This window comes from Cydia strobilella, chromosome 21, assembly GCF_947568885.1.
Source record: "Cydia strobilella chromosome 21, ilCydStro3.1, whole genome shotgun sequence".
NCBI lineage: Eukaryota > Metazoa > Arthropoda > Insecta > Lepidoptera > Tortricidae > Cydia > Cydia strobilella.
The window spans coordinates 2035805-2061867 of NC_086061.1; the positions used below are offsets into that span (position 1 = coordinate 2035805).

The window sequence follows — 26063 nt, forward strand, 5'->3', positions numbered from 1 at the left end:
TTTATGTATTGATTTTGACATGTATTAGAACAGAATCTATTAAACAAAGAGGGTTTTACAATTTAATTATGTGTAGAAATCGTGAAAGTTTAAGGGTCGGTTGCACCAAACCGTCTGTCACCGTTAAAGCGTTCGCTAAATTTTATTGAATAGGAATTTTCATAGTACTCGGTTGAGTGATGTTGATCGGTTTGTTAAGTATGGTTGGTGCAACTGGCTCTAAATGTAATTGTTATGATGGCAGCGGTCACGGTCACACGGCGGTGTCCATCTTGCTGGAGCTGCACGGGTTCTGGGCCTACGAGAACCGCGAGGCGCTGGCCGCCGCGCCCGACCACTCCTGACCGGACGCCGTCGCGCACCCCGCGCAAGACCAGAACAGGTTCTACCTCATCTAGACACATCTACTCTCAACACTGTTTAAACCAAGGGCCTGACACTCTTTCATAGAGAAAAGTCTTATTGCGATTCCTGTAAGAGGAAAGAGAAAATAGTGTCATGCTTTGTCCTTATAACCGACCGGGTGGCATCATAGGTAGGCGATGGCGAAATGCCGAAATTTATAAGAGTGAAAGAGAAATAGTACATTTCGATGCTAGTGCGGAAAGTATGTCATTACTTCACGAGTACCGAGATATCGACGAAGACTCGGGACGAGTGAAGAATGACATTTCCGCACGTGTATCGAACGACGTTTTTTAATACAGTTGCGAAAAAATAAGAAAAGCAACAAGTAAGGAACGGAATTCGAAACTTTTATATTATTAATTCTGTGACATCATTGACATTGACATTATGAAGAAGTGTTTTTCTAGCTTTTATTCGACTAGAATAGATTTTGTTATTATTATTGAACCCACTTCAATGAAAGTTTTTTTTTTCTAATGCATGTTCTATAGTTTTCTAGAAACAATTGTAAATATTAAAACATTGTACTATTATTACCTAAATATCGTTATTTACGATTATTTGTGTATCGTATATTTATAAAAACAATGTCGAATGTTGCCTTTGGAAACTTAATACATTCTTGCAGTAAGAAAATACGCCTCTTCTTTGACAGGCGTTCCGTTCCATTCAGACAACTTATTAAGAACGGTTTTTCAACATTAAAAAATAAACGTGTTATAATACTTATAATGATGAAGAGGTAAGTAATAAAATATGAAATATGCATATTTTTCGTATTCTTACATTAACAGTAGGTTTTTATGTTGATTACGACGTTTAAAGGAAACTAATATTAACACTCATCAATAAGTAGTCATGAATTGGAACAAGTAAAAATTTTAAAAAATTGGAAAAGTAAAAAGCACTAGTTCGCGAAAACCAACTTTCCGCACGCTAAACAGCCACGAAAAGTAGCACTTTTTGAGCAACTGTATTAAAAAATCCTTTGCTGCCCAAATTGTATATGTATATTCTTTCTCTTACCCCCGGTCGCTCGGTGGCGCGTCTATAACTACTTAGTATATACTATGTCTATGATTTAAAGGATCTTCTAAAGAGATTATACGTTTTTTAAAGAGGTTCTAAGTATTTGAGAGAGGATTTAGACCATCTAAGAAAGTCTTACATCATCTAAAAAGTTTTTACACCTTCTCTACATAGTCAGAAGAGGTTCAGGAGGAAATACGCAATCTAAGGCCCACTTGCACCATCCAGGGTTAGCCACTAACTCGGAGTTAACCGTTAACAAAGGTTGAAATTGTACTGGTAACTCCGGATTTAACCGGTTATCCCCGAGTTAGTGGCTAACCCTGAAATGTCACCAAAAGAGGTTCTACATATTTTGCAGATTCTACATCGACTAAAGGATCATTTTAGTGTCTGCTGAAGTATCTCATAAAAAAAATTGTGGCGAATTTTAAGTGTAGGATGAGTTTATTTTTCTATGATAAAAGGAATTAAAAAATACTTCGAAAAATGCGACACGATTAATGATGTAGAAAGAACACTAAATAGACGAAATAGGATATATAACATATTTATGGTACGTACTACGTGGTACTATGTTATACAAGTTGCGAGACCCCGAACCCCTGGTAGACAAAAAGGGTCTATTTCATTCCGAGTGGTCTGAATATTATAAACAAAAACTGGTTTTAAGAAATTTAGCTTAATAAGATAGCACAAAAACTTTGTTATAATCTGTTTATTGACTAAAAACATATAAAATAACATTAACAAAACTTTGTATAAAATGTATAAACATAGGAATAAAACTTTATTAAAACTGAAAGTGATAACAAATTAAATCTTTGACATTATATGAATATTTATATTAAATGCATATTTTGATTTTATTGTACTTCATTATTTAATATTATTTAAAATATTACACGATTAACATTACAAAAGCATTATACTTATATTACCTATTACTAAAATAACAATGATACATAAAAACTTGTAGAAATTAGTAATAGGGTCCCGTGTTTACCCTTTGGGTACGGAACCCTAAAAAACACGGAGTTAGTTTCTATACTTTATTCATATTCGCTTTCAAAAAGCTAATAACAATTATATAAAAATATAGAATAACTGTATAACATCTTGAATTAAAATAGATCGACGTTTATGTTTCTAAAACGTTGAACATGTTCTTTAAATTGTATGGAAAACTTCATGAGAAATAAGAGAAGTACATTTCGGAAAGGGGGAATTTCTTTTCCCATACGATATTGTGAAAACTTTGCGAGATTTTTACAATACAAGTGGACAATTTCGCAATTGTGAAATTTTACGAGCTTATTACACTATCCTAATTTAGTGACTAACAAGAGGGACGACGATATACGTGAGAAACAATAGGATGTATCTCTTATCGCGTCTCACGTACAGCGGCGTCCCTCTTGTTAGTCACTAAATTTAGCAAAGTGTAATAAACCCTTTAGACAGATTCCTGTGCGCTCCTATACTCGTAAACGCTGCCGCGCTCGAGAAAGCCGCTGCGTCGTTCGGCGCAGGAGTCGTCGGGAGGCGAATCCGAAGGCTGCCCGTAGCCGCCGCCGGCAGGAGAGTTCATTATATACTTATCCTGAAATATAGGTAAAGGTCAGAAATGTGCGGATTTGTTTATAATATAAAGATGGCAATCAAACTTTTAGTCAGATATAGAAGTTTACAATCTACAAAAAATCACACTAAAACATGGTGCTTATGTCAAATGTAGATTTATTCCTACAATTTACACATTTGTTAAAAATAAATAATACGAATTTGTCGCTTATTATATTTTCTGGTACACAAACGTGTTAAATTTACAATCTTGTAAATTGTAATTGTAAGTATTTTGATGTAGGGCCCAGGTCATACCGAACAACTCAAAAACGCCCAGAATACAAAATTCATGTTGTTAAATAACCTTTGATTTTCTGAAACGGGGAATAGCCCCTTAATTACAGCACTATGTTTTTGACAAATGAGGCAGTATGAGGCTTTATTATTATACTGATGCAGTGGTACTTTTTGCCCTAAAATGGCTCATATATAAAATTAAAGTGAACATTACCCCTGGGTACGCTTCGACGGAAGCTTTCCCTCCAAGGTTGATGACCCGCCCGTCCACACGCTGCAGCAAATTCAAGCCTCTCTCACCCGGTTCGCCGCCTGCAATTATATACGTAAAAAAAACCGGCCAAGTTCGAGTCGGACGCCCACCGAGGGTTCCGTACTTTTTAGTATTTGTTATTATAGCGGCAACGGAAATACATCATCTGTGAAAATTTCAACTGTCTAGCTATCACGGTTCATGAGATACAGCTTGGCGACAGACGGACGGACAGTGGAGTCTTAGTAATAGGGTCCCGTTTTTACCCTTTGGGTACGTAACCCTAAAAACAGAGAATACAGTACATAATATGCGAAATGTAAATATCAAGTTTAAGCTCACAATGTATCCCACAAGATGGCAGAACTTACAATGCACAAGAAAATGTACGTGAACTGTAGAGGGAAGCACCTGCTTTGGCGTGAAGTGTCAATGTACAGTTTGTACACGACGCGCATAGTATTTTGTAACTTAGAGTCATTTTAACATGTAATAATTTTAAGTCGCGTCACGTATAGAAATAAATGGTATTTAGTATGTTTTTATAACAGGACAAAGTATGAGTAGCATACTTTGTACCTCTTAAAGGAATCCAATAAGAGAATTCCAATTAGGTAAAGTTAGGATTGCAATATAATTTAATTAAGATAGGCTTATAACAAATAAAGAATTTTCCTCATTGTGTTTCATTACGTAGATCTGTATAAGAAAATAGGGCAAAAGTATACGCAACCTTATTCTAATAAGAAATTGTGATAATAGAATAGAATCTAATAAGATAGGTAGGATAAATAAATAAAACATGTAATTTGTTAATATATAACTTTAATAAATAAAGAGAAACGTAGGAGAGTCGAGGAAAGAGAGGTCTGCGCATGCGCGAAGCGCAGACGCCCGCGCCGGCGCGGCGCGGGGGACGAGGTCTTTAAATATGGAGGGAATAAAAGGCGGTGCGCCGGCCATAGGAAGCCATTACGAATCGAGCAGCCGAGCAAGAAACACCTCTCCAAAAGAAGAAAAGAAGACCTCTCCGACCTCGACCCTCCTGCATCTGATTTAAGAAGAGCTCCAGTTGTTTTACTCCATCCTTGCCGCCTATGCCGCACCCTATACAGTCCACACCCCTACGATAGATCTCAAGACAACAAGATTAGGGCCTAACACTCACATTGTTTGGTCCTCGTCGAAGCCGGATCTCTGAAGCAAGAAAAATAGCAAGATGGCAGTAACAAGAAGCAACCACGGCAGAGAAGAAAATTCGTCAGATGAAACGCAGGCCACGGACCAGACCGGCGATACATCTGGTACAGGAGAGACGTCAGGCACAGGCGAGACGTCACGAACAGGCGATACGTCACGCACAGGCGAGACGTCAGGCACAGGCGAGACGTCGGGCACGGGCGAGACGTCAGGCACGGGCACCACCACAAGAACGCGCGCTGCAACAGAAGCCAGCATCGCCGGCACCAGCACGAATGGGGGCCCAGCCGACACGTCGGGAATCAGAGCAACGCCTGCAGTTAGCACCGTCGCCACACTCGTCGGGCGAGATTCCGTCGAGTTAATGCCACCGCCGCCAGTTCCCGCTAAGCCCGCTCGGTCACACCGATCCAAGGCCTCCAGCAAGAGACTCCTCGCGGAGTTAGAGGCCAAGGAGAAGTTAGCCGAGCTGGAGCTGAAGCGCGTACAAGCCGAAACAGAACTAGCAAGAATCAGACAACAAAGACTCGACCTCGCCTCGTCAAGAGAAGAGTCTGAAGAGGAAGAGGACCTTGCTCCACAACGCATTGCCGATTGGTTCAACCGCCGCCCAGAACAACCAACAGCGATTGAAGAAGAGCCCGCCCATGAAGAAGCACACGTGCCGGCCCCGCGCGCCACTAGAAAACACGCGCGGCCGGAGGCCCCTCGAGCCGCCCACGCCATGGACGTGTCATCGCTGACCGCCGCCCTAACAGAAGCCATCCAAGCCGGCAAGTCCTACAGAAAATACATACCAGACCTGCCGACATTCAGTGGCCTATGCAACGAGTGGCTACAATTTAAAGCCGCGTACAACGAGTCCGCCCCCAGTTTCGCCGCAAGTGAAAACGTCGCCCGTATAAGAAAAAGCCTCAAGGGAGTAGCCTTGGAAGCCGTAAGCGCCCTCCTCATCAGCCGGCCGCACCCCGAGGACATCATTAAAGCACTAGAAAGAAGATACGGAAGGCCAGACGCATTACTCGTCAACGAACTGGAGAAGATGAAGGGACTGCCGCGACTCACCGACAGCCCGCGCGACCTGTGCATATTCGCCAGCAAGATCGCAAACACTGTCACGACTATCGAGATATTGAAGAAGCCTCAGTACCTCTACAATCCAGAGCTACTGCGGTCGATGGTCGATAAACTCACGCCTATACTCCGAAGCAAGTGGTACGACTACGCGGCCACGAGAGAAGATACGCCCGAGCTTAAGAAGATTGCCGACTTTCTAAACAACGAAGCCGACAAGTGCACGCCTTACGCTCCGCCTGAAAATACGACGGAGAACAAAGAAGTGAGGACCGCAAGAAAGAAGCCCGAGCGAACGTACGCCGCTACCGCCGACACTAAGAAGCCAAGAGAAGAGAAGCAAGCGTGCCCACTATGCGAACACGCTACTCACCAACTGCCGTCGTGCCCGCAATTCATCAAAATTGACACGAACGAGCGCTGGGAAGTAGCGAAGAAACACAACATTTGCTACCGATGCCTCGCTAGCAAGCATCGCCGCTTCGCGTGTCGTGCGAAGCCCTGCGGCCACCTGGGCTGCCCCATGAGACATCATCGCCTACTACATCACGAGAAGACGCCGCAATCAGTCGCCGCTGCGCAAGTCGAGCCACCACAACAACATAAACCGGAAGAAATAGTGGCCTCGGCAGTGAACACAGTCGCCTGCGCACAACCACGAACGAGCCGCGCCTACCTGAAGATAGTGCCAGTAACACTGCGCGGCCCGCGAGCGACACTAGACACGTTCGCCCTATTAGATGAAGGCAGCACGGTGACAATCATCGACTCAGCACTGGCGGACGCACTCGGGCTAGACGGTCCCACTGAACCAATGTGGGTGCAAGGCGTAGGCGGGAAAGAGATGGAGCACAATCAGAGCAGGAGGGTCGAGGTCTTCATCAAGAATAAGCACGACAGCCAAGAACAACGCATAACGAACGCGCACACCGTCGGCAGCCTCGGCTTCACCACACAGTCGATCGGCATGGAAGAAATAGACGGCTGCGCGCACCTCCGGGGTATCAAGCACAAGTTAACCTACCGCGGTGCAACCCCACAAATACTCATCGGCCAGGACAACTGGGACCTGATCGTGTCACGAGAAATAAGAAAAGGCCGGCGCGGACAACTCGTCGCGTCGAGAACCCTACTAGGATGGGTACTTCACGGCTGTCGCACCACAAAGGCGAAGCCGATCGCCTACTGCTGCGCACATCTCACTCGTACCGGGCCGACCGAGAACATAGAAGAAACCATGAAGAATTATTTCGCCCTCGAGTCTCTATCAATCGAGCCGAGGCGACCCCGTAGTGATCCCGAACAACAAGCTCTACGCATACTAGAAGAAAAGAGCCGCCGCCTACCCAATGGCCGGTTCGAGACGGGGCTACTGTGGCGCAACGAAACAGAGAAGATACCTAACAATCGCACCGACGCACTCAAGCGGCTGCACACGCTCGAGAGGAAGCTGGATCGTGACGCAAGCCTAAAGCAACAATATAACGAACGCGTCAACAACCTACTTACCTCAAACTACGCCGAGCGCGCGACAACGCCCCCGAGTGACAGAACGTGGTACTTACCTCACTTCGCAGTCTGCAATCCAGAGAAGCCGAAGATTAGACTGGTCCACGATGCTGCGGCCACATCACACGGTCGCAGCCTCAACGACATGCTACATACGGGCCCAGATTTCCTACAATCGCTACCCGGCGTCATCATGAAGTTTCGACAACATAGCATCGCAGTCTCAGCCGACCTGAAAGAAATGTTCATGCAGATAAAAATAAGAGAAGAAGACCGGGACGCCCTCCGCTTCCTATGGAGGGGCGATCGCCGCGAGGGAGAGCCAGAAGAGTACCGCATGACTTCCGTCATATTCGGCGCGTCATCATCACCGTGCACCGCCCTATACATAAAAAATAGGAATGCACAAGAACACGCGACACAGTACCCGCAAGCCGCGCGAGCGATAGAGCGAAATCACTACATGGACGACTATCTACAAAGTTTCGACACAATAGAAGAGGCAAGACAAGTAACAAGAGACGTCGACTATGTGCACAAAAAAGCCGGGTTCCAGTTGCGAGGATGGGCCACGAACGAAAAAGAAGCAATAAGTAACGTCGTCGGCAGCGAAGAGCGAGAGGGAAATACTGTCCCTATCGGCGGGAGCGAGATAGAAAAAACGCTCGGCCTGCTATGGAACACAAATGAGGACAGTATCCGCTTTCGCCTCAATACAAGAAGAGCGCAGCCCGAAGTAATCAACGACCTGCGGCCTCCGACGAAGAGAGAAGCACTCAGCGTCATTATGTCAATTTTCGACCCGCTCGGCCTCATATCACCAATCACTACGCCGGCCAAGCGAATCATGCAAGACACGTGGCAACATAGCACAGGCTGGGACGAAGCGATACCAGAGCAGCTACACGAACGCTGGAGCGAATGGCTACGACAACTTCGAGACCTAGGTACCCTAAAAATACCTAGGTGCTACGACACTACGCCCGCCGCCACACACGAGCTGCATACTTTCGTCGACGCCAGTGAAGAAGCCTACGCCGCCGCAGTGTATTGGAGAATGACGCGAGCCGACGGCTCAGTCAAGATAGCCCTAGCCGCCGCAAAAAGTCGAGTCACACCCAGGAAACCGGTCTCCATTCCTAGATTGGAGCTACAGGCGGCCGTCCTAGGCGTACGGCTAGCAAAAACAGTCGTCGAAGAACACAATTTCGAAATCACTTCGAAAACATATTGGAGTGACTCTCGCACGGCACTGGCATGGATACGCGCCGAGCCCCGCACATTCAAGACGTTCGTGGCACACAGACTCGCCGAAATAGAAGACTGCACTAAGAAAAACGAGTGGAGATGGGTACCGACAGCACACAACGTGGCCGACGACGCGACCCGCGCCACCCCGGCAGATTTCGACTCGCAACATAGATGGTTCACCGGCCCGCCCTTTCTCTATGAACAAAAAGAGACTTGGCCCCACGAGAATAAGGTCGAAGTTCCCGCGACCGGCGAAGAAAAAGAGACGTGCGCTGCGATCGCCGTCCCTACGCAAGATAAACACGCAGCTATACCCGAGATCGAACGCTTCTCAAAATGGATGCGGCTGCTGCGAGCGACCGCGCGCGTGCTACAGTTCATCGACCTAGTGCGCCCTCAACCCCGCGCGCCCGCCCCGCCCGCGACACAACTTATCGCGGCGGCGAAGCGCAGGCGGACACGAGCGAACGCGGAACAAGACGGCGCATGGAACAAACGCACGCAACACACGCGCGTGCCCGCCAAGAGTGCAGCTACCCAACCCCAAGAAGAGAAGAAATACTTAACGCTAGAAGCCAAATACCTAAACGCCGCCGAAAAGTTACTAATACGCGCCTCACAAGAAGATAGCTACGAGAAAGAGAGAAGGCGAATAGCGAGCGGCCGTACGCCCGACAAGGACGACCGACTGGCCAAGCTGAGTGTTTATATGGACGAGGACTGTATCATACGACTACGGGGAAGAATAGCGGCGGCCGGCAACATACAAGAAGAGACAGTGCAACCAGTAGTGCTATATGGGAAGCATCACTACACGAAATTGTATGTTTCTCATGTGCATGAACAATTACATCATGGCGGTACGGAAATAGTGGTGAACGAGTTGCGACAGCGAGTGCACATAGTGAAAATAAGGCCGACAGTGAAACAAGTGATCGCTCAGTGTCCGAGATGTCGACTACGTCGTGCGAAGCCCGCGGCCCCGGCCACTGGTGACCTACCGGCGGCACGCCTGGCGCATCATGTGAGGCCCTTTACCTACACGGGTCTAGACTACTACGGGCCGCAAGAAGTCACAGTGGGACGTCACAGAGAAAAAAGGTACGTCGCGCTGTTCACATGTATGACGTCGAGGGCCGTACACCTAGAAATGGTAGCCTCACTAAGCACGGACTCGGCCATCAACGCACTACGCCGTTTCATTGCCCGGCGCGGGTGCCCTACAGAGCTGTGGAGTGACAACGGGACCGCCTTCAGAGGAGCCAACCGCGAGTTGACGGAAGCCATGAGAGACGCCGCCCACGCGCGCCGCATAAACTGGCGTTTCCTACCCCCCGCCGCACCCTTCATGGCGGGCGTGTGGGAACGTATGGTGCGCACGGTGAAAGAAGCTATGAAGGCCACCCTACATGAAAAATACCCGAGCGACGAGACTCTACAAACCCTACTGGCGGAGGCGGAGGCGACGGTCAACTCGAGGCCCATAACCTACGTAGCGGTGAATCCAGAAGACCCGCCGGCACTGACTCCAAACATGATCCTGCTCGGGCCGGACTGCTACACCCCGGCTCCCGGCACCTTCGAAGAGAGCGACATGAACGCGCGACAACACTGGAGGCGCGCCCAGCAGCTGGCCGACACCTTCTGGCAGCGCTGGGTTCGCGAGTACGCGCCGCTACTACAACACCGGCGGGAGCCCCACGGCGCAGGAGTCACCCCGGCCGTCGGCGATGTCGTAATAATATGCGACTCCAACCTCCCCCGCAACATATGGCCACGTGGAATAGTGAAGCAGACGTATCCGGGCAAGGACGGCGTGGTACGAGTCGTGGACGTCACCACCAGCAGAGGACACGTGCTGAGGCGGCCAACAAAGAAGATCGTCGTGCTACCAGTGGGATCGCAAGGCGACGGCGGGAGAAATGTACACGACGCGCATAGTATTTTGTAACTTAGAGTCATTTTAACATGTAATAATTTTAAGTCGCGTCACGTATAGAAATAAATGGTATTTAGTATGTTTTTATAACAGGACAAAGTATGAGTAGCATACTTTGTACCTCTTAAAGGAATCCAATAAGAGAATTCCAATTAGGTAAAGTTAGGATTGCAATATAATTTAATTAAGATAGGCTTATAACAAATAAAGAATTTTCCTCATTGTGTTTCATTACGTAGATCTGTATAAGAAAATAGGGCAAAAGTATACGCAACCTTATTCTAATAAGAAATTGTGATAATAGAATAGAATCTAATAAGATAGGTAGGATAAATAAATAAAACATGTAATTTGTTAATATATAACTTTAATAAATAAAGAGAAACGTAGGAGAGTCGAGGAAAGAGAGGTCTGCGCATGCGCGAAGCGCAGACGCCCGCGCCGGCGCGGCGCGGGGGACGAGGTCTTTAAATATGGAGGGAATAAAAGGCGGTGCGCCGGCCATAGGAAGCCATTACGAATCGAGCAGCCGAGCAAGAAACACCTCTCCAAAAGAAGAAAAGAAGACCTCTCCGACCTCGACCCTCCTGCATCTGATTTAAGAAGAGCTCCAGTTGTTTTACTCCATCCTTGCCGCCTATGCCGCACCCTATACAGTCCACACCCCTACGATAGATCTCAAGACAACAAGATTAGGGCCTAACACTCACACAGTTTATGTTTCCGATTCAGGCCTCAAGATGGCAGACCCTTCAACGTGCACGGTCCCTATAGAAAATGCTCGCGTTACAGGGTCTGCAATCTTGTGGCCTCATAATTGGACACTTCACGCTAATAAACAGGGCATTCCTACTTTGTCAAATACAGGTCACGCATACTCCCTATAAAGGTAGAAAAAATAAAGAGTTACTTGGGAATGCTCAATAAATACACGTATGTGTAGATGGATGGAAAAGTATGAGTTAGCATTTAAAATTTGTCTGGAACTGACCGAAAGTGTGTATATGAAATCTAGTTATAAGAGATTACCGTTCATGCCGTAAGGCTGGAAGGCGCGGCGCTCGGTGAGCACGGAGAGACGCACAGGGCGCCGGAACACCAGCGCGCGACGAGTGCCGTCACCGCCGCGCCAGCGTCCTGCAAATAGCCACGTATTAAACGTATAAGTCAGATCAGAAAAGAAAACAAACGCCGCGTGTAGCACAACAGTTTGTTTGACAAATAAAATCAATGCTAGCACCAATCGCCTTGGTGAGAACAAAAGTAAAAGTGTAGCAAGGAATTGGTAGATTTTTAACTTTGTTCGATTAGTATTATTACATATTTTATTTGGAATTTAGAGATAGGTAACAAGTATAATTTGGTACCTCGGCCGCCCGTGTGGGGTCGCAGTGAGAACTCTGCCACGAGCATGGGGTAGCGCCGCTCCACGATCTCCACGTCCGTGATGCGCGTGTTGGTCATGTGCGTGTGGACGCCGCCTGATCCGTGCCAACCTGGACCCTGAACAAGAACAACAAATCAATTATAATACTATCAGGCAACAAATTGAAAGCAGGCTACGCATCAAGTACCTTGGCCACTGGGTAACAGAAAATATGTCAGATAATGATGATATAGAGAGGGAGCGTAGGGCGTTGTGTGTTCGTAGTAACATGCTGGCCCGCAGATTTGCTCGTAGTAATGAAGTGAAGCTAACGCTTTTTAAAGCATACTGTCAACATTCTACACCTGCAATCTGTGGGTCAGTTTTACGCAGCGGGCATACAACGCCCTGCGCGTGCAATACAATAACGCGTTTAGAGTGCTGTTTGGGCTGCCGCGTTACTGCAGCGCGTCAACTATGTTTGCCGAGGCGCACACTGATAGTTCCGACGCAATAGTTAGAAAACGGTGTGCGTCATTAATCAACCGTCTTCGCCACAGCCCAAACAGTATTCTAAACGTGCTGGCGCAGCGCTGGGACTCGCCTTTGTGCGCGCGCTGGGTGCGGCTGCACGCGCCGCCGCAGGCCGCACCACGCCGTTTTTAATTTAAGTAGCTTATATGTTTTTTTTGTTTGTTTTTATTTTATTTTTATCACTAACATAGATTTATAAGTTTTGCTGTGCCTTGTACTAACAATAACATGGATTTTTATTCGAAATAAAGATATTGAATTGAATTGAATTGAATTGAATCACTAATAATATATAGGTACATAACGGAAAACTACGATAGACCGTACACATTTCATACAAAAATTGGCATGAGTACAATGTACATCTGTAACTTCGATATAATTAGTATCGAGGCTGTAAATACGAGTTGGATATCCTGGTTTCGGGCACCAAATTGTAAACTGTTGACGTCGTCACAAATCATAGTTTGTTCACCACAATTGCGCATGCGTTTATAAGACGATGTCAAACATGCAATTTCTACATGAGCTCAGTAACAGTTAGACTAGAAATATCTTATCCAAGTTGGACGTAAATTGTTACAATCCATCTTGGATTGTAGTAAGAATAAATTCATGAACGTATATTGCTTCAAAAAATACGATTAATTAAAGGCATATACAACTTACTGCCCCACTGCCTCCCGCCACGGTCTCGTAGTAGCCCCAGTCGTCCTCGCCCAGCGTCAGGTTATTCATGCAGCCCTGAGACGCGGCACACACCTGTAACACGTTAGATACTACTATAACAGTCGCGTTTACTTGGGATTCTTCTTCCTGTCATCGTTCACTTCCACGCGATTCTCACTATAAGTTACAGAGATGTCACGCACACTATAAGACAATAATCGAGGTCCAGAATCGAGCTTGGCGGGTCCACACTGGGTCCAGTCAGCCTGATATGGCTGGTGTCATACCTGGAACGCCTTGAGCACGACGTCGACGATACGCTGCGAGGTGAGCACGTTGCCCCCTACCACCGCCGCGCCCTCCGACGGGTCCAGGATTGAGCCCGGTGGAATCACCACCTGCACCGGGTTCAGGCAACCCTGTGAACAACGTTAGGTTTAACTTCCCTGTACCATGACAGTTGCAAATCGACAAGATTTAGTTACGCGATAGAGTTCAGTATTAATCGGACTGTACCTACTGATATTGGCAGTCCGTGATGCTATTTTTTTAACCGACTTCAATTTCATAGAAGGAGGAGGTTCTGTATTCGGTTGTGGCTATGTTTTTTTTTTTTTTTTTTTTTTTTTTATGTATGTTCACCGATTATTCCGAGACCCGTGGTCCGATTTGAGTAATTCTTTTTTTGTTCGAAAGGAGCTACTTCCAAGTTGGTCCCATATTAATCTGGTTCTGATCTGATGATGGGATCCCTGAGGAATTGAGGGAACTCCTCAATTTTTAAAGGCACATGTATGGTGATTTGGGCGTTTTCATAAGCAACTTTAGCATTTTCTCTCGAAAACGACCAATTTGATGAATTGCACCTGATGATGATGATTGTTTTGAAGATAGTGATGATGATTTTTTTATTGTAGGATGTTCAGCGAATACTCCGAGACCCGTGGTCCGACTTGAACAATTTTTTTTTTGTTTGAAAGGAACTACCTCCAAGGTGGTCCCACATTAATCTGGTGCTGTTCTGATGATGGGATCCATGAGGAATTGAGGGAACTCCTCAATTTTTAAAGGCACGTATGGTGATTTGGTCGTTTTCTTAAGCAAATTGAGCATTTTTTCTCGAAAACCACCAATTTGATGAAGTGGAGCTGATGATGATGATTGTTTTGATGATAATGATTTCAGCGATTACTCCGGCACCCATGATCCGATTTGAGTTATTCTTTTTCTGTTTGAAAGAAGTTACCTCTCCAAGGTGTTTTCGTAATATTTTTGGTTTTGATCTGATGATGGAATCCGTGAGGAATTGAGGGAACTCCTCAATTTTTAAAGGCACGTGTGTGGTAATTTCGGTGTTTTCTAAAGTAACTCAAGCATTTCCTCCCCAAAACCACCAATTTGATGTAGTGCAACTGTAGCCTAACCACGAGTTTGACACTAAATATTCTTCGTAACTTACTTTGTACACTAATATGCTAGTACGAGCGAGATGCATAAACAGTAAGTTACGCACACGATAGCGAATATATCAATGTCAAACTCGTGGTAAGGCTACTGATAACTTCCCTCGTATGTGTATTATGATTTTTGATGTAGGTAGTGTTGGAAACAACCAAAGAGACTGAGAGGTGAAGGTAGAGGGTATTAGTGTTTGGGGGGTTTGAGGTTGGGGGTTGAGGGGAGGTGAGTTGATGGGTCGGGGACTGTGGGGTTGGGAGTTAAGGGATCGGGGGTTAGGGTTAGAAGTTAAGGGGTCTGGGGTTAGGGGTCGGGGAATGGCGGTTGAAGGGTTGGTGGTTTAGGGTCGAGGGGTTCAGTGATCAGGGGTTGATGTGCTGTGAGGTTGAGTGATCACCGGGTTTGAGGGATTGGGTCAGTGGCGGGGCGGAGAATGGATTTAGTGACAGGAATGATTTCCCAGACGGACTCGAGGAAAATTCTGATTATTTAATAAAGTTTACGAATTTACAGTTAAACATCATTATGTTTTTCATTCATGCGTCACGCTCTTAACAATGTTTTAAAACTAAAAATTGAAAAATAAAAACTTTTATAAAAAAAAGATAAACCGACTTCAAAAAGGATGAAATAAAATATTATCCTTTTTAGGGTTCCGTGTTTAAGTATATGCGTTACCAACTGATATTTTTGAAGTCGGTGCCAAGCCAAGTACTCCAAGTAGTAACAATACCAGTCAAAAATAATCAGCTTTATGTCTATAAATCCCATTACAACTGTACAAGTATTATAAACGTGAAAGCAATTATGTCGTAAGGTTACCTTTTCATGGCTAAACAACTGAACCGCTTTAGCTGAAATTTTGCATGAAGGTTCCTTGAATTGTTTTATATTTTGAAATGTAGTCCTCTGGATAAGCGACAGTCCCAATCCCACACTTGCGTGCTATGACTGTTCAAGAATTAGTAAGAAATGCTCTTTAAAAAAATACGACGACAAAACGTATTAGATTTACACTAACGTGCCGACAAGCATGGTACGAACTGCGCCAAGAAGGTTCAACCGTGTGTTCTATTCTGAGGTGTACAGAAAGTTCGTTTATTGTCGTCGTGTACGCTGCGTCTTACATAGGCGAACACTCGCGAACGCGAAGCGAAGCGACGCGGCACAGCGCGGCCGGCCCAAGGCGTTCGCGTTCGCAACGAGATCGCCCTCGTAGGACACTTCTATATCTATGTATCTTTATCGAATTGCACCAAAATCATTATGAATATATGGTTTAAAATTTGGCTTGGCACCGACTTCAAAAATATCAGTTGGTAACGCATATACTTAAACACGGAACCCTAAAAAGGATAATATTTTATTTCATCCTTTTTGAAGTCGGTTTATCTTTTTTTTTATAAAAGTTTTTTTTAAATTATATTAACAATATTTCCTCTTAGCAAAATCCCTACTTTCAGTATACTACTAATCAGGTTTTAATGATACATTAATATTATTCAAAGCGTACTTGGTTGAGCGGCACGTCGTGTCCCACCATGCAACGCAGACAGTAGATGAGCGCTGAAAGCGTGATAGCGCGCGGCGAATTCAGGTTTCCCCATACTTCCACGCCCGTGCCCCTGCAACATACAATCGGGGCCGTGTTGCATAATAAACTACAACTAATATTACAAGCGGAACTCCTTTTCTAATTCCACTTATTAGCAATCCACAAATCGCGCGGTCATAACATTCGGCCTTCGCTCATCTGCCTGGAATGACGCCATGATACGTGATACGTGTGCTGATGCGTGTGCATGGATTTAAAGTTCCTTGCGTTGTATTAGGTTTCATACGCTGGACTCACGTAAAATCGCAGAGCGCCGTGCCCGTGTCCTTGTCTATGGTAACGCTGAGGGCTATTGGTGTACCGTTGTCCAGGTACTCTACCGCTTTCAACACGGTTGATCCTGTACTTGCGTATGTCTTGCTTGCTATTTCCTGAAACGACAATTTGTAGTTTTATCCTGACCTTCAATTATAGTCGGCTCCCGAATGCTTAGTTTGCGTGGACGTTGGACATCTATTATTCCTGGGTTAAACCAGATTGCGAACGTAGCCCTTGGGATAGTGAAATTATGAACCTTTTTTGGCTGTACGAAGTTCTCTAGATAGTCTAGATAATAATTAGCGACGCAAACCTTTCTATCAACATTATAGTGTAAGGGATCATTTAGACGGTGCGAGAACTCGCATGCATTTCATTACATTGACGTATTTGGTCGGTCAACTGAATTAGATGTACCTAACTGTAACTAAACTTAATAGCGAGCGACATAATCAGGATTTTACGCCACAATAATGAGAGATTTGCGAATAATGCATATTAAAAAAGTGGCAGTAGTAAAGTTTCAACTCTAAAACTACAGCAATAAACTCCAAATTACCTTGAGCATGTCCCGGACGGCGATCTCTGCGTTCTTCTGTATGTGCGCCATGTACGCCTGCACCACGTCCAGCCCGTAGTGGCCTATCAGCTCGCCTACTAGCTGGATACCCTGGGTAAGCGAAATTCATTAGTACAAGATATTTTTTATTACACTTTAAAGTCGTTGCTACTGATTCACTTAAAAATGTCTAGAAACCGATATCCTACATCACAGTTTCATTATAGATAGACGAACACGATGCGTAAATGCGATAACTAGGATACCACTTGTTAACGGTTGATTATAATGATATAATCCAGTTACATGGGGCTATACGAGGGGGTGTTTAATTGTGTTTGTTGTTAAGTTTGTGTTGTTTCGAAAGTAATTACAAGACCAACGACGTACCGTATTTTGTCAGCTACTTAACTCCATATAAACCTTGAAGGGATAATTAAATAAATAAGTTACCCGCTGGTTGGCGGCGACTTGCGCCTTCAGGTCGGACAGGTTGTCGGCCAGGTTCCGCGTGCCCGAACAGCCTTCCTCCTCGCCGGGCTTCATCAGCTCTAAAACATTGTGATTTTAAAACCTTGGGCTGTCTACCATACGGCAAGAAAAGGAATTATTTGGAACAAAGGAATATCTTGTGCTAATCTCGTATGAATAAAAGAGATGAAATATTTTCCCAGATGTATATCCCTCCATTTGTCATAGACCAAAATATGACTTAAAAGTCCCACTAGATTACGCCAAAATGTATACTTGACCTTAATTTTACAGCAATAACGTCCAGTCTGCCGTGAGCTCCTTTTCGTTGAATTTTCCTGCTTCAAGCAGCGCCTTCTTGTTTAAGGCCAGGATTACACTCGTAAGTTTTACTTAAAGTAGGGACAAAGCTATTTGCTAGAATGAGATAACGATATTCATATCTCATTCTGTAGTATAGCTGTGTCCCTACTTACGTAAGTAAAACTTACGAGTGTAATCCTGGCCTTAGAGACACGGAGTGAGGCGGCATAGAACCTGGCGTGATGCCACCAATGCACAGAAAATTTAGATTCTAACGTTACAGCAATAAGACCTAACCTGCTGTGAGCTCTTTCTCGTTGAATTTTCCTCCATCCACCAGCAGAAATGACTTGAAAGCAGCCCCCTCTTGTTTAAGAGACACTGAGTGGGGCGGCATGGAGCCCGGGGTGAGTCCGCCGATGTCGGCGTGGTGTCCGCGGGACGCCACGAAGAATATCGGACGGCCACGACCGCTGTGAATAAGGGGTGAGTGAGGAATTGTTTCTTTGGTAGATCTTAGACATAGAGGGCTTATAATATTGATGCAAATTATTGGCTTCGATTTTTATCTACAATAACTTAATCAACAAAGTGTATGCGTCAAGTTCTGGTGTGGTCGATCCTTAAAAGAGACCCTACACTAGTGTCTTTTGAGCGTCGGTGTCTCGTAAGCGCTATAGAAAATGGTGTCGCTGCGCAGTTGCGCCAACGTTGCGTCGAGCAGCAGCCATAGAGTTTACTAAACGCCGACGCTAAAGACGCTAGTGTGGGGTGGCTCTAACACTCACTTGTGGAAAACCGGAGTAATGACGGTAAGGTCGGGTAGATGGGAACCGCCTGCCTTGGGATGGTTGGCGAGCAGCACGTCGCCCGGCTTCAAGGAATCACCGCGGACTTTCATCTAAACAAACCGAAATTGCGCTAGTATTAACAAAGCCTAACTAATAAAGAACATAAGGTTAAATGCAGGAACACTGGGACAAAAGAAACACTTGTAGGTAATCCTCATACTGTTTCTCTTGCCCCGAACAAAATAAAGTATGTTTCTCTTACCAGTCTTACCCCACATGATCTTAAGTTTGTAAGTAGGTACATTTGATTTTAGCATAATAGGTTTAGACATCTGAATGACATACCTGGTACTGCACGGTCTCCTGCATGGCGCCCAGGTGCACGGGTATGTGGGGCGCGTTGGAGACCAGCCCGCCGTCCGGCCCGAACAGCTCCTCGATGTTCCCTGTACTGGTCGTACCTGGTACTGTACGGTCTCGCATGGTGCCCAGATGCACGGGTATGTGGGGCGCGTTGGAGACCAGCCCGCCGTCCGGCCCGAACAGCTCCTCGATGTTCCCTGTACTAGTCGTACCTGGTAAAGCACGGTCTCCTGCCTGGCGCCCAGGTGCATGGGTATGTGGGGCGCGTTGGAGACCAGCCCGCCGTCCGGCCCAAACACCTCTATGTTCCCTGTACTGGTCGTACCTGGTACTGCACTGTCTCCTGCATGGCGCCCAGGTGCACGGGTATGTGGGGCGCGTTGGAGACCAGCCCGCCGTCCGGCCCGAACAGCTCCTCGATGTTCCCTGTACTGGTCGTACCTGGTACTGCACGGTCTCCTGCATGGCGCCCAGGTGCACTGGTATATGGGGTGCGTTGGAGACCAGCCCGCCGTCCGGCCCGAACAGCTCCTCGATGTTCCCTGTACTGGTCGTACCTGGTACTGCACGGTCTCCTGCATGGCGCCCAGGTGCACTGGTATATGGGGTGCGTTGGAGACCAGCCCGCCGTCCGGCCCGAACAGCTCCTCGATGTTCCCTGTACTGGTCGTACCTGGTACTGCACGGTCTCCTGCATGGCGCCCAGGTGCACTGGTATATGGGGTGCGTTGGAGACCAGCCCGCCGTCCGGCCCGAACAGCGCGCATGAGAAGTCCAGCCGCTCCTTGATGTTCACGGAGATTGAGGTTCTTTGCAGTACTCTGCGAAAAAGATTATTAAAAGTAAAATGATTTGAAAACTCAAAATAAATATACATCGAAACGTGGTGAATATCCTCACCTGCTCGTAAATACCGTGGTGCAACCCGCTCTGGACAGTCTGGACCAGGATCCAGGATCTGGCTTAAGGTCCAAACCTCATCATGAAATTTACGACACTATGACTCGTAGTGTAGGGCATCAAGTGTGCTAAAATTCTCTTGGAAAACCGATAATCAAACGAAATCGAAGCCACTGTCGTCAATTTTTTAATAATTAAAAATTTTGCCACATTTACCTGCCCATCTGCTCAGCGATGGACATGAAGCGGTGTGAGAAGATGCTGAGCTGTATGGGCTCTAGAACTGTGGTTATTCGCTTGGGCTGCCCGGAGCCAATGGTTATTTTGATGTCACCGAGCTTGGTTATCTCTGCACGGCAGTCTGCAACAGCCAAAGTATACTACTCGTAAGAAACTTACCTACTTTCATACGTACTTCCGTATATCTCAAAAATTAGCTCAAAACGAGAAAATAACTTATTCGATTCATACCGGTAACGGTTTAGTTTTCATGCCAAGTGTTACGTAAAATATGATGCTTCTATATGGGCACTAACTTAGCGTGGTTGGAGTCCTTCTGCTGTCCGCGCGCGAATTCCGTGCACGGCTGAGGAATGTTAGGAATGTTGGGCGTCATGACAGAGTGGTGTCATTTTGTACGCGGCGCACACTCCCCACTTCCTCGACCTCCGAATGCACGGAATTGGTGCGCGGACAGTAAATTAACACAAATCTCGTAATTAGATAACACATTCCTCACCAGGTTCAACAAGCACGGTGGACAGGCTGTCCATGATGATCGCAGGCCCGGGCACCGCCTGATCCGGCCGCAGCTTGTCCAGGAGATACACGGCCGTATCTTGGTACCCGCCTTCGAAGTACACCTTCACTGTCTGAAAACATGGGACAGTCAGCAGAATAAATAGCTAAACGGGCAACATATTCAAAATTACCAGACCGAATAATTGGTGTCATAAGAGCCCTTAATCTTTGCTTGAAACCACAACAACCTTACAATACCTTACAATTTTGGGGCCATTCACATCACGTTCGAACTTATATTTAGTTTATCTTCTGAACTTGACGATTTTTAGTAACTAGTACACATTTTATTCACATTTCACTAACCTTTTCAGGTACCGGTGTAGTCCCCTTTCCGCTGGGTGGCGCTGTTTCTTCTGCCACCTGTAAATTAAAAACTGCTTAATAAACATTTACAAAAAAACGCTTTCTTAAGTCTGGCCGGCGAAAATCTGGCTGGCAAACTATTTATGGGTAAAATTAGGAAATGTGCAAAAGTTCTCGTTTCTTTGTATATTTACACTGTCTTAATATTCACGTCGTCTTACCTCACTCAAACCAATGCCTCTAACTCTAATGTCGTCCACTATGACGTCTCTGTCGGCTAGTGTGAACCCGAACTCAGTCTGGTACCTGTATATCAAAAAAGTCAGATACAATAACTTTAAACACAAATATATACAAGACACGATGTTTCGAGTTAGCTCTCATGATATTTACTATAATTTGACAGTCCATCAATAGTAATTATTTCCAAAGCTATCTTCTACTCCATAACATCCCGCAGCTGGCAAGGTCGCCATGTGATGAGAGGCTTGAAATGATGAAACCTTTTGATATGGAGTTTTGCATCTCAAACTGATGTAATGGAGCAAATGTAAAGTATTATGGTATAGAGCAATTTTGTAGCATGTAGCCGGCACGGTAAGCATGTTCACCTAGTAACGAACGCGGTGTAGAAGTCGCCATGTTGGGTGGCACGCTTGCTTGTAGCCGGCACAGCAGACACCATGAGCGCGCAGTCTGTCCCGACGTAGCGCAGGTGCAGGTAGGGCTCCGTTTGGATGCGCGCATCTGAGAAACCCTGCCAGAAATGAAAGTATTGCATCAGTTTTTGTTAATGGTATGTACATCATTCACTTGTATGTACACACATAATTGTATGTATATCATTCACTTCCGTATCACACACTCACATCACATCTGTGGACATGGTTATCGAAACGGGAACGGTTATTTTTCATTAGTGACAGGCAACGCGTATGAAAAAGAGGTGGGTTAGGGCGGAGCAGCATGATTCGTGAATTCGTGACCTTATAGAGACGGATTTCTTAGACAGCGGGCATACCTGTTTCCTCAGCTTGTCTCTACACACAGCTGCTAGCACGTCCAACTGTCGGTCTATATCCTGGAAATTATTGGGTGCGTACACGCAGCCGCTCGGCTGCTGCGCTTCATGTACGACGTGTGCTAACGCCATGCCGTAAGCCGATAGGATTCCTGCAATTCACAACATAACAGTTGGGCTAGCAAGGAGGCAAATTGGACTAACTCGGCCACTTCGGGATTTAATTAGCCCTTTTCCAAGCATAGTTCGATTTATCCACCACATACGCCCCAATAGAATTTCAACCTTAGCAATCAGATTCAAGGTTCAAATTAAATTAGACTTTCGGGAAACGTGACGTCTTCAAATGAATCATGAAAGCTGGATTAATTAGAATATATAACACTTTAAACTCTCGCGTTTTGTACACATAATTAATGTCATTAATTGACATTTTGCTGGGCCGTCAGTCTTCCGTGTCGCAGCTAGTTCAACCTAGCCGAAACGTCGGAAAAAGGTAAAATAATGAAATTTAATCGCATTAGACCCGTTAATGACGTTAATTGGAATATATTTGGATTTTTTGGGAAAACGTAGATCGTGCGGCCTTCAGAGCTCTATTGATACAGTTGTGTACGGCGTTATCGACTAACCTGCGTACTTGTGCAGCAGTACTGTTGCGACGCCGAGCGTGCGCGCCACGGCGCAGGCGTGCTGGCCGCCCGCGCCGCCGAAGCACGCCAGCGCGTGCCGCGCCGCGTCGTGACCGCGGGCCGTCGTCAGCGCGCTGCAAACGACTAACCTGCGTACTTGTGCAGCAGTACTGTTGCGACGCCGAGCGTGCGCGCCACGGCGCAGGCGTGCTGGCCGCCCGCGCCGCCGAAGCACGCCAGCGCGTGCCGCGCCGCGTCGTGACCGCGGGCCGTCGTCAGCGCGCTGCAAACGACTAACCTGCGTACTTGTGCAGCAGTACTGTTGCGACGCCGAGCGTGCGCGCCACGGCGCAGGCGTGCTGGCCGCCCGCGCCGCCGAAGCACGCCAGCGCGTGCCGCGCCGCGTCGTGACCGCGGGCCGTCGTCAGCGCGCTGCAAACGACTAACCTGCGTACTTGTGCAGCAGTACTGTTGCGACGCCGAGCGTGCGCGCCACGGCGCAGGCGTGCTGGCCGCCCGCGCCGCCGAAGCACGCCAGCGCGTGCCGCGCCGCGTCGTGACCGCGGGCCGTCGTCAGCGCGCTGCAAACGACTAACCTGCGTACTTGTGCAGCAGTACTGTTGCGACGCCGAGCGTGCGCGCCACGGCGCAGGCGTGCTGGCCGCCCGCGCCGCCGAAGCACGCCAGCGCGTGCCGCGCCGCGTCGTGACCGCGGGCCGTCGTCAGCGCGCTGCAAACGACTAACCTGCGTACTTGTGCAGCAGTACTGTTGCGACGCCGAGCGTGCGCGCCACGGCGCAGGCGTGCTGGCCGCCCGCGCCGCCGAAGCACGCCAGCGCGTGCCGCGCCGCGTCGTGACCGCGGGCCGTCGTCAGCGCGCTGCAAACGACTAACCTGCGTACTTGTGCAGCAGTACTGTTGCGACGCCGAGCGTGCGCGCCACGGCGCAGGCGTGCTGGCCGCCCGCGCCGCCGAAGCACGCCAGCGCGTGCCGCGCCGCGTCGTGACCGCGGGCCGTCGTCAGCGCGCTGCAAACGACTAACCTGCGTACTTGTGCAGCAGTACTGTTGCGACGCCGAGCGTGCGCGCCACGGCGCAGGCGTGCTGGCCGCCCGCGCCGCCGAAGCACGCCAGCGCGTGCCGCGCCGCGTCGTGACCGCGGGCCGTCGTCAGCGCGCTGCAAACGACTAACCTGCGTACTTGTGCAGCAGTACTGTTGCGACGCCGAGCGTGCGCGCCACGGCGCAGGCGTGCTGGCCGCCCGCGCCGCCGAAGCACGCCAGCGCGTGCCGCGCCGCGTCGTGACCGCGGGCCGTCGTCAGCGCGCTGCAAACGACTAACCTGCGTACTTGTGCAGCAGTACTGTTGCGACGCCGAGCGTGCGCGCCACGGCGCAGGCGTGCTGGCCGCCCGCGCCGCCGAAGCACGCCAGCGCGTGCCGCGCCGCGTCGTGACCGCGGGCCGTCGTCAGCGCGCTGCAAACGACTAACCTGCGTACTTGTGCAGCAGTACTGTTGCGACGCCGAGCGTGCGCGCCACGGCGCAGGCGTGCTGGCCGCCCGCGCCGCCGAAGCACGCCAGCGCGTGCCGCGCCGCGTCGTGACCGCGGGCCGTCGTCAGCGCGCTGCAAACGACTAACCTGCGTACTTGTGCAGCAGTACTGTTGCGACGCCGAGCGTGCGCGCCACGGCGCAGGCGTGCTGGCCGCCCGCGCCGCCGAAGCACGCCAGCGCGTGCCGCGCCGCGTCGTGACCGCGGGCCGTCGTCAGCGCGCTGCAAACGACTAACCTGCGTACTTGTGCAGCAGTACTGTTGCGACGCCGAGCGTGCGCGCCACGGCGCAGGCGTGCTGGCCGCCCGCGCCGCCGAAGCACGCCAGCGCGTGCCGCGCCGCGTCGTGACCGCGGGCCGTCGTCAGCGCGCTGCAAATGACACACAAATCACAATAGGGTATTTGACTACTAGTCAGACTCCCGGTTCGAACGCCATCTTGATAGTAGCCTCGTGATTAATTCCTTTGTTTTTTGTTCATTAATATTGTTTAAAGTGTAATATCGATAGCTTTATTATACAATTATCTAATGTGGTAGTGTGCAGTGAATGGAGAATTAATCTCAAAGCGTGTTTAACCACCATTTTGGAGTCAACGGCCGGTAGTCCACGTGCTTCTCGTAAAATCCAGCTATCGGTTTTACGAGACAACTACAACAACCACCGAACAGCGTCGTGCTCTAAGAGCATATATTTTGTTCCTACCCTTTTACGTGACATTGGCTACGGGCAACACCGCCCTCAAGTCCATCAAGAAAAAAAAAAAAGAAGACTACTAGTCAAATCAGTTCCTTTTTTCGAACTGTCAAAACGATTTTGCTACTATGGAATTTACATAAAACACTAGCATGTGACGTCACGAAAATCACGATCAAATAACCTACTCTTTATAGTTTGATACGAGTTTTAAAATAGAACTCGTGTCTAATAATAACTGCTGTCTACGTTTCTCTATTAATCTTCTGGTGCTTTATTTCATGAATGGTGTAAAATAATTAATTTTAAAATGCAGACAAATACCATATTAATAACCTATCGGAACGATGGCTGGTACCTAAAAGTTCGCACACTGCAGAGGAATTTTCTTCCGCAAACGCTTCGGCTGTTGATTGATCTTATAATTTTGTGAACCTCAATGGACTACAGTATAAGGTTCATCGAGGAAGGTTAAAGGTCGACAACGTGCATATACTAGTATATATTATATACATTATGATCGTTCCTATGCCATGGACTACCGCTATAAATTATTACAAATAACAGTCTTAACAACTTTAAATTTTCAAACCAAATTTAAAGTCTAGAAAGCAACTGCAGCGATGTTATTCATAAGTCATATATTCCAAAAAAAAACGTGCGTATACGGATAGTAGATAGTATATACCACTACAGATGGAAAGTAGACTTACTTTATAGGTCTGCACATTGCTTCATTGGCAACGTTTAGGAATCCCATAGCTACTTCTTCCATGGTCATCTAAAAATTAGAATCTTTAATAAATAACAACCTAGAAGTAATTCCAATAATAAACTATCAATTTTCGTAGTAAATGTTTTACCTCTTTTCCGCCATCAGCTTTCAGGAAACTGTTTATTTCGTTTGTCATCTTTTTGAAAGCCGTAATAGTTGCTTCCTTGTCTAAAGGCTCGTTTTCATTCGGACCAAAGATTTTCGGGAAATATTCGGGAAGTAGACGACCTAAAAATATAGGGTACATTACAAGTGCCTGTGAAAAAGTCCAGGTGAAATATCTTAAAGGGAAGGTTTTGAGAGGACCAATCCTGCTTTGAGTTTTAAAAGTATAACTGAGAAATTGTAACTAGGAAGAGTTTAAAAGACAAAATGGTACCTGCCAGCTAACAGTGGACTAGAAAAAAACTTGATGCAACGAGCTCAAGGCCGAAGAAGATGGCGAGTTGATGAAGAGGCCCGTGCCCA

General features: G+C 47.2%; 2 protein-coding genes across 3 annotated transcripts in view; one reads left to right on the top strand and one right to left on the bottom strand.

Annotated features, from left to right (window-relative positions):
• LOC134751061 (serine/threonine-protein phosphatase 2A regulatory subunit B'' subunit gamma-like) overlaps window positions 1-26063 on the top strand; it is a 198314-nt gene that overhangs the window by 6840 nt on the left and 165411 nt on the right. The window contains exon 8 of one of the 2 annotated variants that reach the window (XR_010128595.1): window positions 245-1035. Coding sequence is in view for 1 of the 2 variants with exons in the window: in XM_063686402.1 (XP_063542472.1) it covers window positions 245-344 (100 nt within the window). In the remaining variant the exon portion in view is untranslated. Of the gene's footprint in view, window positions 1-244; window positions 2251-26063 lie in introns of those variants that run through there. The other variant, XM_063686402.1, reaches the window with a different exon arrangement.
• Window positions 2320-26063, bottom strand: part of LOC134751068 (5-oxoprolinase) — a 30136-nt gene continuing 6392 nt past the window's right edge. The window contains exons 9-30 of the mRNA XM_063686413.1: window positions 25684-25823; window positions 25534-25601; window positions 24362-24495; window positions 21942-22093; window positions 21532-21677; window positions 21142-21226; window positions 20921-20977; window positions 20553-20685; window positions 20030-20174; window positions 19587-19734; window positions 18548-18660; window positions 18057-18232; window positions 17439-17536; window positions 16986-17096; window positions 16406-16539; window positions 16067-16178; window positions 13383-13514; window positions 13096-13188; window positions 11894-12029; window positions 11556-11663; window positions 3515-3612; window positions 2320-3040 (exon numbers count right to left, since the gene is read on the bottom strand). Of these exons, the coding sequence (XP_063542483.1) occupies window positions 2894-3040; window positions 3515-3612; window positions 11556-11663; window positions 11894-12029; window positions 13096-13188; window positions 13383-13514; window positions 16067-16178; window positions 16406-16539; window positions 16986-17096; window positions 17439-17536; window positions 18057-18232; window positions 18548-18660; window positions 19587-19734; window positions 20030-20174; window positions 20553-20685; window positions 20921-20977; window positions 21142-21226; window positions 21532-21677; window positions 21942-22093; window positions 24362-24495; window positions 25534-25601; window positions 25684-25823 (2666 nt within the window). The 3' untranslated portion in view covers window positions 2320-2893. The remainder of the gene's footprint in view (window positions 3041-3514; window positions 3613-11555; window positions 11664-11893; window positions 12030-13095; window positions 13189-13382; window positions 13515-16066; window positions 16179-16405; window positions 16540-16985; window positions 17097-17438; window positions 17537-18056; window positions 18233-18547; window positions 18661-19586; window positions 19735-20029; window positions 20175-20552; window positions 20686-20920; window positions 20978-21141; window positions 21227-21531; window positions 21678-21941; window positions 22094-24361; window positions 24496-25533; window positions 25602-25683; window positions 25824-26063) is intronic.